The sequence below is a fragment of the Spermophilus citellus genome, assembly GCF_964194105.1.
Source record: "Spermophilus citellus genome assembly, chromosome: 4".
NCBI classification, from domain to species: domain Eukaryota; kingdom Metazoa; phylum Chordata; class Mammalia; order Rodentia; family Sciuridae; genus Spermophilus; species Spermophilus citellus.
In genome coordinates this window covers 14,171,647-14,185,322 of record NC_138185.1, presented here as the reverse complement: position 1 = coordinate 14,185,322, position 13,676 = coordinate 14,171,647, and the positions used below count along the sequence as shown (strand labels likewise).

The window sequence follows — 13,676 nt, the reverse complement described above, 5'->3', positions numbered from 1 at the left end:
CCAGTTTTTTCTCAGTTTAGGTATTGTACACAGTAGAATTTTGCATTCTTTTCCCTGCTCCTTTAAAATATTTTTGCCACTAGTTGAAAAGCAGATTTGACAAAACTGATTAGATCAGGCACATACTCCCCCCACCCCCCACCCCCCAAAAAAGATTTCTTCACAGCTGGTGCTTTCTGTTTGATCAACTTTTGAAATTCTGGGCTCCATTAGTGCTAAAATCACTGACGGAATCAAATTGAACAATCTAGGCTTCTATCAACCTGTACACATTTGGATCTGAAAGGGATAAAGGAACATTTCATTCAAGTAGTTCATTTTAGAAGAAACTGAGGCAGAGGGGTGCTGGGTACGACCTAAGCCACTGGACAGGACCAGGACTAAAGCAGCCTGGGCTAGCCCAGCACTTTTTGCTTTTTGTTTAGATCCCACTGCCTAGGTTTGGGGATTCAAGATTTAGGAAATAGTCATTAGTGTCAAAACCCCACAGCAGGACAAGAAATTCCATCTCTCATTCTGGAACATGGGGATTAAAGATGTAATTTGAGCATCTCCTTCCCATTGCTGGGCAGTATTTTAGAGGAGGGCAGTACTTGAGCTGGCATATGACATCATTGGCCTCTGGAAGCTAATTTGATTTTAAGTGATTTGTTTTTTGTGATAGGTCACCTTCCTGTTAAGATGCTTTCCCCACACCGTGATTTCTGCTCAGTTTCCTCTTAATAGCTTCCCTCTTTTTGAAGAGCAGAGGTAATACAGATAAATTAAGAAAAACTCATGCAGTTTTTTTTTTTTTTTAAATTCATTCTTACCAAGTTTCAGCTTTCTTCCTTGTTAACCCTTCTCTCACAGCTGCTAACAATGAAGGCTGACAGCTGAAGAGCTGTGAGCAATTCCAGGGGAAAAAAGCTCCAGTGCATTAAAGAAACATCATCTTAGAACTTAATGCCAAACTTTAAAATTATCAATTCTGATAAACATAGATTAATAGTTTTGTTTACAAACTTTTAGATGTAAACTTACATTATCAGGTTTTGACACAACACATTTGAACATTGCTACATAAATTTCCATCACAAACGAATTCAATTACAAGAGCACCTTCCCCCCTCCAAGCAGAATTTCAATTAAGCAAATGATTAATGTAATAAAGGAAAAAAATCCTGAATGTTGGGATGTACCATCATATTTAACTAGCTTTATTCTGTCCGTGTTCCCCTTCCCTCTCTCTCCATTAGAAATATTAGGGGCGGCACTTGGCATCTGGTCAACTAGAAGTTCTCTTTTGAGAGCCTGTCCTCACCCAGCAGACCCTACCTGTGTGGAAGGGTCCATTCAAATGCTAACCTGCACTTACCAGGGTGAGACAAAGGACCAGCTGGGAGACTAGTGAGTTGGGAATGTTTGGAGAACTTGCTAGAAATGTCTCTGGAAAAGGAATCCTAGTGCCAAAAGTGGGCTTCGAGTGTGTGTTTAGCAAAAGCCTCTTCCTATAGTGGGTTGTGTGGGCTTCCACCCCCCAGGTTGGTATACTTCTTGGTTGCTTTGTTTGGTCCAAAATGGCTTTTTTACCCTGAAAAGGCAGTGGAAGAGAGGAAGGGTGGGGGAGGGGACTGAGGGGGGGATGTTTGTGGTGGTTAACAGATTTTCACAATTGGGTAGTAATTCATGGATCTTCTACTTTGACTTGGATAGCTTATGAAAAATATTGTCTGAAAGATGCAGTCCTAAATTGGGGACCGGCCACCCATGTATGAACCTGGTGCATTGCTTAGAGTTAAGGAAGCCAGCATCCCTGCCCACCCTCCCCCCTTTCTTTTTAAATCAGAACAAGACTTATGTAAAGCATGAGCTAGGCACCAAAGACCTTTTGAAAACTAATTCATTCCACAAATAGGCAACATGCTAATTTAGCGAATGAAAAAACTACCTCTGCAGAGAAAGATGTCACCCTAGACTACCCAAACCGTGAAAATAGCTCCCACCTTAGAAAGGAAGCAAAGCCGAACAGAACTCCTGGCTTCTCTTTCCTGTTAACTAGAGCCCTTTGTTTGGCGAACTCAGGCTACTAAGTCATTATCAGATGAAAAGCACAGAAATATCACCATCATTGTTTACGTTAAATAAAAAATTTCAACTTAGGGAGAGTTCCATTTATCCTAGGCAATTTCATATTTTCAAGACAAAAGCAGGGCACCGTGGCCCTTCTGCGGCTACTCGGAATCCCTCAGACTTCTGATATCAACATTACTGCCAAAGTAAATCCTTGCAAACAAACTGCTTTCCCGATCTGGCGTCATTAGCCCTGCATAACCAAATTCTGGGGCTGCGATGCCTTCCCAGGGCAGAGGTTCTGGAAGGAAGACCACTTAAAAAGAGTTTTCCTTCTAGCAATATCCTTTTTCTTACATTTCACAAGCCATCAAAACGCTTCATTTTCCCCGCAAATGATTCCTATTAGAATCACTCAAGCCCGTGCAAGAGCAGACGCACGCGCGCACGCAAAAAAAAAAAAAAAAAAAATCAGTTTCCAAATCAGGTGAAATTTTATAAATACGTGTCACTTATTAATCCCCCCACCCACAAACACACCCCAACAGGAGAGAAAGGCATACCAAGGTGTGTTGCCAGATTGCCGCGGCGATCACCGGGAAATTTCCCGCAGGTTACAAATTCCAAACTTAGCTCTACCCGACCAAAAATGGCCGGAGCGCGCCGCCTCTCCTCCCCAAAGGCTGCCGAAGCCGCCAGCCCCTGCCCCTCTCAACGCCCAAGGACTGGTGTGCCGATCCAATACCTTTCCCCAACTTGGCTAGAGCCACGCTCTTTGGGGACGCATTGTACGGTGTCCTGAAGATAGACGCGACCCCCCACTCCAGCCTGTTCCTTGTTTCGCTTTACCTTCCCGCTCGCGACCACCTCACGGATCTCAGCCCTTCTCTCCTGCTTCTAGGGCCATGCGCAAAGAGCCTAGGACCTCTCCAGCCAAGCTGCGCCCAGCACCGCCGTCTTCCAGCTGAGCCAAAAGATACCCCGACGTGACCAAGCCGGCGCTACCTACCCTGGGAGCCCATAGGAACACCCCCAAAGACCCCTGCATCTCCACTGCCTGCCCTCCAAGTACCAGTACTCGCCGGAAGGTGCGGTCAGCTGAGAAATTGACTCTGGGGCGCACAGACAGGTGCGCACGCTCTTTTCCAAGACCTTCGGTCCCGCTAGCGCTTGAAGGCAGGCGGTGGTGTCCAAGACTGGTGCACCGCAGAAGGGGGGACACAGGCGCCGAGGTCCCAGGGCTCCAAATTGGCAGCCCTGGGACCTGGGTTCCAGGCTCCGAGCCTGTTAGGCGCGGTGAGCGCTTGCGACTTCCCTCCGGAGCCGGCAGTCTCCGGAGTTTTCGCCCAATCCCATTCTGGTTACTTTTCTCACATTGCAACAGTGTCGCTACTGCGCGGCAGCTCCTGAATCCGGAAAGTTGGCGGCGCACCTCTGAACCACATTTCGGGCGCCCGCCAAAGCCAACTTGTTTGACACTAATTTTTCTAGAAGGGAAAAAAAAACGCTTAAAACAAGTTACTTACCACTGTCCTTTCGGTGCGCAGCTTGAAACCTGGGGTGCGCTCAGTATTCAGTCACCCGCTCGGCACCTTCGGAGACCTCAGGTTGTCTCCAGCGAGGCGCAAGGAGCTCCCCGCGGTCAAACAAGCCTTAGACCACCGGGGCGGCCCCAGCACATTGGGAAGATCTGGGAGCACTTGTCTCCTCACCCTGACCCTCCGTTCTGGTACAAGCCTGCTCTCTTCCCACCTTGCCCCTAACCTGGCTTTTCCTTCTCTCTCCCTTCCTCCCCGCAGCGCCCACACTGCCCTCAGGCTCCCCAGTTTAGCCTTGTGCAACTAACCTGAATCCATGAAAACAAGGAGAATCTGGACGACGTCCTCCATTAGTGACGCCGGATGGGGATGGGTCCCCTTCTGGAAGGGGACTCCGGGGACCTGTCGCGGCGGGTGGGCTTTCTTGGCTTGCAGCGGCGCTGCTGCTTCTTCTCCTTGGGTTCTTCAGACTCTTCGGGGTCCCTCGTATCCTTGTCCTCAGGCTCGGGCTCCTCCCCCTCGCTGGGGCTCTCCGACTCCTCAGTGGTGGGCTGCGCGAGACTTGGGGAGGCGTCGGAGCTTTGCAACTTCAGAGCCTGCAGACGCTGGGTGAGAGATTGGTTGAAGGTGGAGCCCTTGGGCACTGCGGGGCCGCGCTCGTCTTCCGGCTCGGTCTCGGGCTCAGAGGCGGGGGCGGTCTCAGGCTCGGTCTCGAAGTCGGTCTCAGACTCGATTTCGGACTCGGTCTCGGTCTCGGTTTCGTAGAACTCTTCCTCGTACTCTAGGCACTCGGGGAGAGACAGCTCAAGCTCTGCCTCCTCGTGCTCGTGGTCAGATTCCGATTCAGGGGAATCAGGGTATACCTGGGCGCTGGAGCGATGGTGGGCGTTAAGGAAGCTCCGGCGCTGCTGGGCGGCCGCGCGCTGCTGGGCGCGGGCGTTGGAGGTGGCAAGGGCGCGGAGGAGCGCGATGGAGCAGGAGAGCCAGAGGAGAGCGGTGGCTGCCCGGCGGCCTATGGGCGGGCACAGGTCGTTGTAATTATGGCGAGCTCGGCGCCACTGCTGAGCCCGGGACCTCCGATCCATCCTCTTAGGCGCACACCGAGAAACCAACGCGCCCTCTGGCTCTGCAGAGAGCGGCTCCGATGCGCATTGGCTGCTGCAGCCGAAAAAAGTGCACCTTCCGAGGTGAGAAGCTGGGTCCGGAGGTCCCACTTCTACCTCGGGTGTGAGGCGAAAAACCGAAGCACCTACCTTCCTGACCACTTAAGAACTTTCTAAAGCTCCGCGCCTCTGCTTGCCTCTCCAAGCCAAAAGAAAGAATGGGAAAGGGGAAGAAAAGGTCCGTCTCCTCCCAGGCTCCTCTCGCTAAGTCTAAGACCGCAGTCTAAGACCCGAGAGAGGTGCCTCCGCTGCTCCTCTCGCCTGGGAGAGGAAAGAGGAGACTGAGGCGAGGAGAGATGGGGCGGTGAGGATCTGCGAAGTTGCGCGCCCGGAGTTCTGCCGGGCATGTGCAGTAGAGAGGTGGGGGCCGCCTCCCCGCGAGCTATGTGGCGCGGAGCTGGTGGCGCAGACCCTGGTGGGCCGGCAGGTGGCAGGAGGGAACCTTGTTTGAAAGGATTTGGGCAAAGCAATGGGCGGGGGGCCTGATGAGTACCAACCCTTGAACCACCGAGCAGGCGAGCTAGCCACAGGTTGGAGTACTTGGGTAGCTGGGTCTGGATTCTTCTTGAGGTCAGTCCCTCTCCCCACCTTCTCAATGAAGTGAGCATAACCTTTGAGCAGCTAAAAACCAGACCGCAAAAGTGCAAATTTCGGAGCGGTTGGGGGGGCAGGAATGAGGGGCCATACGTGAGTATTAATGATCCAGCCCCAGGCATTTTCCAAGGGCTTAATAGTTTGAGGATGGTAACCTCAGGCAGTCATTAATCATGAAACCACCTTTGGCAGATCTGTTATAGTGACTATAATTAGAGAAGCTTCCAGAAAATGTACACTCTGTGCAGTCTGAAATGGCTAGTTACTTCATGGACAAATGAATATCTTAAGAAAGCTTTCCCCCCTCCACCCACCCACTGCCACAGTCTGTAAACCCATGGTTGGCCCCTGGTGAGCTGTCCAGGGAAGGTGTTCTGGATCACTGAATGAGGGAAGGCTTTCCTGCACTCTTGGTCAGTCTATACAACCAGTTCTTTGTCCCTGAGGTCCTCTTTTGGGAGCTATCAGATATCAGAATCCTCACTGGATACCCCTTAGAATTCATTCAACAAATACTCATTGAGTGCTCAGAACATGTCAAGCTCTTGTAGGTGCCAAAGGCAGAGTAGCAAATAACAAAAGTCTTGTATTAAGGAGAGGATATTGAGGATTGATATGCTATTAATCAGAATATTAATAAATCACCAGGGTTGGGGTTGTGGCTCAGTGGTAGAGCGCCTGCCTAGCATGTGTGAGGCACTGGGTTCGATACTCAGCACCACCACATAAAAACAAAATAATGTGTCCACTTAAAAACTAAAAAAATAATTTTTTTAAAGAATTTCTTCTTATCACCTCCCTCCATCGTTGTTTAATTCAGCTTGAATTCTACATGAAAAGGGGGGAAAAAACAGATCAATCAGAGCATTAGGGCAAGGGGGCAGCCAGGCCCACCAATCATGGTGTTGAACTCTGAAGGCTGAAGAGTTGGAGTAAGCTAGTCCCACTTTCCCAGCCCTGGAAAATCAAATGAGCTCCACAGGGACAGGAGGACATCCCTGTGGTGGGGAATTCTTTGAGTTCCATCTATAATGTCACTGCTTCTTTTGGAGTATGTGTGTCTTCAGCCTTGCCCTTCCTGTTAAATACAGAGTGCTCCTTTGCCATGATGACAAGACCAAAGGAGATAAATCTCAGAGCAAGACCATCTTCCTGGAATCCATGATATGTCAACAAGGGTGCTTCACTTGAAACGTGTCACGGGCTAGGCTTTTTTCTCCTTGAGTCAATGTGGGACAACTGGAGGAGGAAGCTCTGCCTCTTGGCATCTTCTGCTTCCCTTTTGAGCAGGTCCACCAGGCATTCCCTCCTGGTGCTCCTTTCCAGGACTGAATACTCACCTGTACCATGGGATGTGAGGGGTTGCCCTCACACCCTCCACGCCAGGCTTGTATTAAAGCAGCCAGAGGCAGAGCTAAGACCTTAGTGAGATTCTAGCCACTGCTTTTGATGGTTGTTTTTCATTTCTGCATTGTGGCTGCATCTATATTGCACCTCTTGTTCTAGATGTCAATTTGTAGCATTAAAATTCTGATTGGTCTAATAAAGTGGCATTGATTTGGCAAACGCCATAAAAGGACAGTCATCCAGATTCCAGTTGTGCCCCACTCAAACACTCTGCAGAGAAACTCTGGAGGGTTTTATTATCACTCATGCCAGCATGGTTCTAATCATGTGGATATTATTATGTGACACTAGACCAGGGGCATTTGGAGCTGTATATTTCAAATCCTGATACCCTACCTTGCAGCCCCGACTAATGGGGGATGTTTCTAAAGGGTCTGTCTGCTCATGTTGACCTACCACTTTCTTTCAGTTAGCATAGCTTCACTGACAGAGTACAAAACATAAAGACATTGGTCAAGCTGATTTCAGGGCATGTTGAGGGAAAAAAATCAGAAACATTTGGGTGCAATAAAAGCCCTTTCAATGGCAGCTAATGCCAGCTGTCAGCAGTGAGGCAGGTTAGGATGTGTTCATGTGCATGGGTAGTCCTTCATTCTTTAGATGCAGTGCTTTATGCCTATTAGGAGATGACAGACCAGAGCTGACTCACTAATATAGATACACAGAGATCGCCTGCATTATTAAAAAAATATGAATTATATAATACATATTTTTGGACAAGTTTCTGCATTAGCAATGCACTTTCTTTGCAAGATGCATTTTAATCAGCAAAGGAACATTTAACAAAACACTGCATTTTCCATCCCCAGTCATGTATAGCTACAAATATGTTTTGGTGTGCATTCAACACAGACTCCAGGAAGAACAGGGAACTGCGCTAAAATACTGTTCCATCTTGCACTTAGTGCCGAGGTCGAGCAAATGGATCTGTGCAGAAAATGCTCTTTAAAATGCATTATGTGCATGACTTTAAAAAGTGCTTGCTGCAGAGTGAATTTCAAAAAGGACCAAGTGGGTGATGAACGACTTTGGCTGTTACCAGGCTAAGGAACAAGGGGCGCTCTCTGTCTTTCGGTAAATAAAGTGTGGTCCTGTATTACCTTCGGGGCTCTGCCGGGGGGAGTCTCCTAAACCAGTTGGACAGGAAAACGCAATTTCCAGTTCATTACAGTATCATACAATAAGGTTTTTATTTGGATGAATTGTGAAGAATATTGTCTTCAGCCCATTAAAGATTGTTGTGTGGAAGAGGCTTTAAGAGTTACTTTATGTGGCTCCAGAGGGCAAAATTAGAACCGATGGGTGGCATTTACAAATAGTTTTTAGTTTAGCTTAGCCCAAGGAAGAATATTCTAACAGGCAGGACACTGAAGTGGAATGGGCTGTCAGGGGTTGCTGGCTCCTTGTCAGAAGCAGTGTTGAGTCAAAAGGACAAATGACCACATGTTGGAGATGCTTTCCACAGGGCTCCTGAGCTGGTTGTCTGAAGCTTGTCATTGTCTTATTCATCTCAGATCTGATTCCGTGCAAGCATTTGGGGCTATGGAGTGGGGCAGGGCTCTACCAAAGGATAGTCTTTAACTCTTGTTTGTTTTAGAAGCATTTGAAAGTGCTGGTAGCTCAGTGACAGAAAGGAATGTTTGGGGGCAGTTCAAGATACCTGCACATAGGTGGATGTGAATGTATCCATAGCCTGTGGTGGGGTTCTGCAGGGTGCTGAGACTTTCTGCTCCATACTTACTTGTTGGAACAAAAACGTTGGTCGAGTCCATCTATTAATTACATGGGTCTTCTTTGCCTCCCCTCCTGGAGCTGTCTCGGAAATTACAAATGAAATTGGCTATTTAGCAATCACGATTGAGTCACTTCCATGACCAAGACACTATTCCTGGCATTGTGGGGAGATGGAAGTAATTGAGGATGAGCAATTCCTGCCATCCAGCAACACGCATATCACTGTGAAATGCCCCTGAATGTTAAGAACAGACTGCCAACAGGTGCAGAATAATAAATTTCACACCAGAGAGATACATGGGGGAGGGAAGCTGAGTAGCAGTGATTGGGATCAGAGGTACAGTTCATCTGGTGGTTTTCTGAAAGAGGTGGTTTTTTGTTTTGTTTTGTTTTAAAACCAGGTTGGAGACTTTGAGATTTTCTTTTTGTTTTATTTTAGTTTTTTAAAAGCCCATGAGAAGACTGCTTTCAGTCCACCTGTTCGCATGTATCTACCATGTGCAAAGCCACGTGTTGGTCGCTCTGAGAGACAGAGATGAATTGCATAAGATTTTAGAAGGCTTGCAGGCTATTGTCATAGGTCCCGTGGACACCAAAACATTTTCCAAGACAAGACTCAAGATAAAGAATTGCTCTGCCTGGCGAGTGGGTATAATCGCTCTTGAACATGTTTTTTTGGACAATCATTGGAAAAGACTATTTTTGGAGATGGAGAGCTTTTCAAACTTTCCTTTGGATAGAAATGAATTCAGGGACTTTGAAGTACTCCCCACCCCTCGCTGTGGCAATCAGCCAGAAAGGCTCAACCCACTGAGGCTTTGGCATGGGCCGCCCCTGCTTGTTCCCTAGGAGGACTGGGTACAATACAGCACATTTGGCTCTTCTCTCCAGGGTGCTGTTTTGCGTTATTTGGACTGTACTGATCTCAGTTGACTTTCACCAGTAGAAATGGTAAAAACCTCTAGTTTGAGTTCATGATTTGGGGGGGATGCTGCCTAGAGCTAAAAGCAAACAATAGGGGGAAATAATCATCTTTCTGCTATGGCTGGGCTCTGTCCAGGCCATTGTTGGGATTACAATGCTGTGTTTGTACTGTCCTTTAGAAAGGAAGACAGGATCAGCAGAGCCCCAGTCCTGCATGCAGATCATTAGGGGTATCTTCTCAGGAGTGCCCTTTCCTGTCCTATCACTTTATGCTCTATCAGGTTATCCCACTGATGTCACACCTGTCTCCTTCCCTCTCTGTGTTAGGGGAGGGGCAGTTTCTAGAAGTGTCTAGAAGCTCCTCACTTTTGACCCTAGAGCTCAGCTTTTGTGTGGCAGCTGGTTCAGCCTCTAGACTGACCACTTGCTTTGTTCTATATGAATTGGGACTAGATTCTGCCTCCTGAGACTGGACTTAGACTTGGACTTATAGCTTGTCTGGTTCTTTCCTATGGTTGGCTGAGACAACCCTGTCCAAAGATGAGTCCAGCTTTGGTGATTTGGGCCTCAGATGTCTACCTTTACCCTTTATAGTATCTTCTGCTTGGAGCTCTTGGGCCAGTGATTGCAAAGGGCCACCCAACAATTAGGAATGTCCTTGATGTGTGTTTTATCATCTGTCCCACCCTCCTGGACATTTCACTACCTCCACCCCCACCAGGATGAACAGAGAGCCTCCAAGTTGTTTTCATCTCATCTGCTGAGGATCTGACTCACTCTTCAGCCCTGGGGGGAGGGAGCTAGGGAGCTCGAGCCCAGAGAGAAGAAATCCTCAGTGGTGTCATGGTTCAGGCGCACGCTCAGAGAATCCTTTCAGCTTGAACTCTTCAGACTGTGATTAGGCCAATTTTACATGTCTAGTCGCTGAGGCTCTGCTAGATTGGGAGTGTTTCTGTATGTGCAGAGTGGAGTGGAGAATTGAGGCAATTATCTTCAGGCAGATGAATCCGGGCCCTGTAATCAGTCCATCCCCATAACCAGGGAAGCAGCCTCTTTCACTGTAGCTTTACTTTGAGTTAAAGAGGATTCTAAGGTATTTGTTTATTATTTTCACTTGGCTTTGTTTTTCCAAAGGCAGTGTGCTGAACATCCGGTCCTGCTCCAAACAGGTGTTAGGGTGTATGGCTCCCTTAAGTCTTAGAATACTGCCAATGTGTGGGGCATTGTTTGGGATGTGTTTATTATAATCAGATCGGGTCCACAGCAGGGTACATTCCAGCTGGCCTGCCCTCTGCATTCTTGAGGTGGACACTTGGTTCCACTCCATTGTTTTTCTTTATCTTTTCTTGCTGTGTGCTTAAGAATCCTGAGGTGTAGGGCCAGATGATAGAAAAGATAATCTCCATTGCTAAGATGATGTGATGCCCAACAGGGCCCATGACTGGCATCGTTGCACATGATGAAACCTGGAGAATTGAAGCACAGGTCTTCCAGAAGTAGAAATGAGAATGCATTGTAGGTTGGCAATGTCTTCTGGGCTCTCCCACCCCTAGCCTAAAAATCATAAATTGCAAGCCTTTTGTTGGTCTAGAAATTTGCTCATAAAACTACCCTCAATTCCCTCTTGACCCTTGAGGGGAGGGATGGACGGAGGAAGAGCAAGAGAAGACTGTTCATTTCTGAACTGTAGAGGTCCAGTTGGGTTTGAGCCACATGAGCAGTCATCTTTATTTAGGAGACCACTAGCCTTGTGTGAAGTCCAGGTGGTGCTTCTGGATGCCAGGCAGAGGTGATGCAGGGCCTTGGTGAAGGAGCTGGGCAGAAGATGAGTCTGCCACAGCCTCCCTCCCACATCCACTCACACTCATAGACAGCAATATGAATTTATCTAACTACCAAGGTATGCTTTAGATTTTAACTACCCTAGGAATGAAGGGCTTGGGATGGATTCAAAAAATTTTTTTTCTTTTTTTTGTTTCAACACTGTTTATCTTGTCCCTTTGAAAATTTCTGATGTTTCTAAATTATTTTAAAAAATAAGTTTAAAAATAAAACATAGCTCTTTTGGTCTACAATGGAGATGAAAGGGTTTTAAAAGATATCTCTCTGTCCTTGGCATCTTGTAGGTTTGTATTTTTTTTTATTGTGACAGCTCACAATTAAAAAAAGTAAGTTTATTCCTACTCTGTTTGTGAAGTTGTATGTCTTTCCCAGTGTTTTACTGCAGTTGGTTTATAGGCTTACTGATCACCTGTGTGTGTGTGTATGTGTGTGTGTGTGTGTGTTTGTGTGTGTGTTGGGGGATGGTACTGGGGGTTGAGCGTAGGGGTGCTTTACCACTGAGCACACCACAGCCCTTATAATTTTTTTTTTATTTTGAGTTGCTGAGGCTGATCTGTAACTTGCTATCCTCCTGCCTCAGCCACCCGAGTTGCTGCAATGACAGGTGTGGCCACTGCACCCAGTATGTACTGTATTTTAAACTCTGCAGGGACCCTCTTATTGCATGTTATCTCAGAGTGTGGCCCATTTGATTTTCTATATGAATGTAAGAACCATTTTTATCCAGTTCTATAATGGTGTTGGTGATTATTATTATTATTATTTTGGTCTTGAATTGTATTCAATCAGTAAATTAAATTGGGAGATATTTCTGTCTTTTCTGCAGTTAGTGTTAAGCCAGAAGTATGGTCTCTTCATTTATTCATGTCTCTATTTCTTCCATTAAGGATTTGTTTTTTTCTTTATGTAATTTTAATGTATCAGGTATAACTTGGTAGGTGACTATATCTCAGATATATTTTCTGAGTGTGTGATACTTTTGTTGCATTGTGAATGAACTCTCTTTGAGTTTCATTAGATTTTCAGAATGTTTATTATGTATTTGTAGGAACGATATTGATTTTTGTATATTTTTCTTATCTTATATTTTTAGAATAGGTTGTTGGTGAGGTAGCTGCCCTGGCACTCTGTGCAGGGTCCAGAGGGTATCATGGAGGGATTATTTCATGGGGAAAGACCCAAATGCTGGTCCATGATGAAATGAGGGAAAGAAAGATGATACAAGCCAGATTTATTCAGGGAAGGAACTAATCTTGATTTTGAGGCTACATAAGCTTCTTACCTTTTAGGATTTTGGCATTTTGTTGTTGTTAGATGGGTTGTAGATGATAATTATGGTTTCGTTTTTAAGATTTTACAGGTTTTTAAAGTAAGAAGTGCTTACATAGATGGATAGATAATACACACACACACACACACACACACACAAATAAAACTGAATTCTACCCTCCTCCCTAAAAGAATTCAGAGTTTTTAAAATTTTAGTTTAATTTTTCAGTGTCTTTACTAAGCAGAAAAAAGGTGGTTGGCAATCCTGTGAGTCCCACACATTTCTTTTGTCTGAAAGTCTCAGAATATAGGAGCTTCCATTTCAATGCCTTCTTGGGTTTTATAGTTTTGATATTCAGTAAATCTGGGCTTCTTTTTTTATTTTAAAATAATTTTTGGTTTATTCTTTTGGCTTTTTTCTAGTCATGTTGTTTAGTTAGATTGATGTTTTTTATTACTTCTTTCATTATTCTCTAATTTCTTCATCCCTCGTTTGTGCCTCACTGTGTTCTCTGAAAATACATGAAAGAGAAGAATCTTTAATACTTTACTAAATGAGAGGGATGGAATGGGGCCACCCTTGTTTTGCTTCTGTTTTTAAAGGGATTTTCTCTAAGAGTATGTAGGTGGGGCTTAAAATGGAACAAGTGGGTATCCCTGTGAGAGGGATTCAGCAGCAAGGCTGGAAGTAAAAGGCCAAATGCCAGACATGGGACCCAAATCTCTCCATCCTCGACCAATAACTTTTTCTCCTGGCAGTGAAGGTGATGGTAGAGATGGTGGTGGTGATAAAGGCCAAAAGCCAAGAAAACCAGGGAAGAATTTCAAGAAACCCAGTCAGGCAGAAGGAGACTTAAAAATGAGATTGGAATTTTGTCTATATGAATTTTCAGTTTTCTTTAGAGGTTCTTTTTTTTTTTTTTCCAGTACTGGGGGTTGAACCCAGGGCACTTAACCACTGAGCAACATCTCCAGCCCTTTTTATATTTTATTTTAGACACAGGATCTCAGAGTTGCTTAGGGCCTTGCTAAGTTACTGAGGCTGGCTTTGAACTCTTGATTTTCCTGCCTTAACCTCCTGTGTGCCACTGTGCCCAGCACTTTAGTGGGTTCTCAGTGGAAAGTTTTAGAAGTTATAGGAGTTTTATCTAAA

General features: G+C 46.0%; 2 protein-coding genes across 2 annotated transcripts in view; both read right to left on the bottom strand.

Moving 5' to 3' along the window:
- LOC308647188 (guanine nucleotide-binding protein G(s) subunit alpha) overlaps positions 1–3,956 on the bottom strand; it is a gene marked incomplete at its 3' end in the record, with an annotated part of 61,173 nt that extends 57,217 nt beyond the window's left edge. Inside the window, exon 1 of the mRNA XM_081291162.1 lies at positions 3,899–3,956. Within this exon, the coding sequence (XP_081147288.1) occupies positions 3,899–3,941 (43 nt within the window). The 5' untranslated portion in view covers positions 3,942–3,956. The remainder of the gene's footprint in view (positions 1–3,898) is intronic.
- The window catches only part of LOC308647190 (neuroendocrine secretory protein 55), a 49,471-nt gene extending 44,407 nt beyond the window's left edge, over positions 1–5,064 (bottom strand). The window contains exon 1 of the mRNA XM_081291164.1: positions 3,899–5,064. Within this exon, the coding sequence (XP_081147290.1) occupies positions 3,941–4,675 (735 nt within the window). The 5' untranslated portion in view covers positions 4,676–5,064 and the 3' untranslated portion in view covers positions 3,899–3,940. The remainder of the gene's footprint in view (positions 1–3,898) is intronic.
- Positions 5,065–13,676: the final 8,612 nt, after the last annotated feature.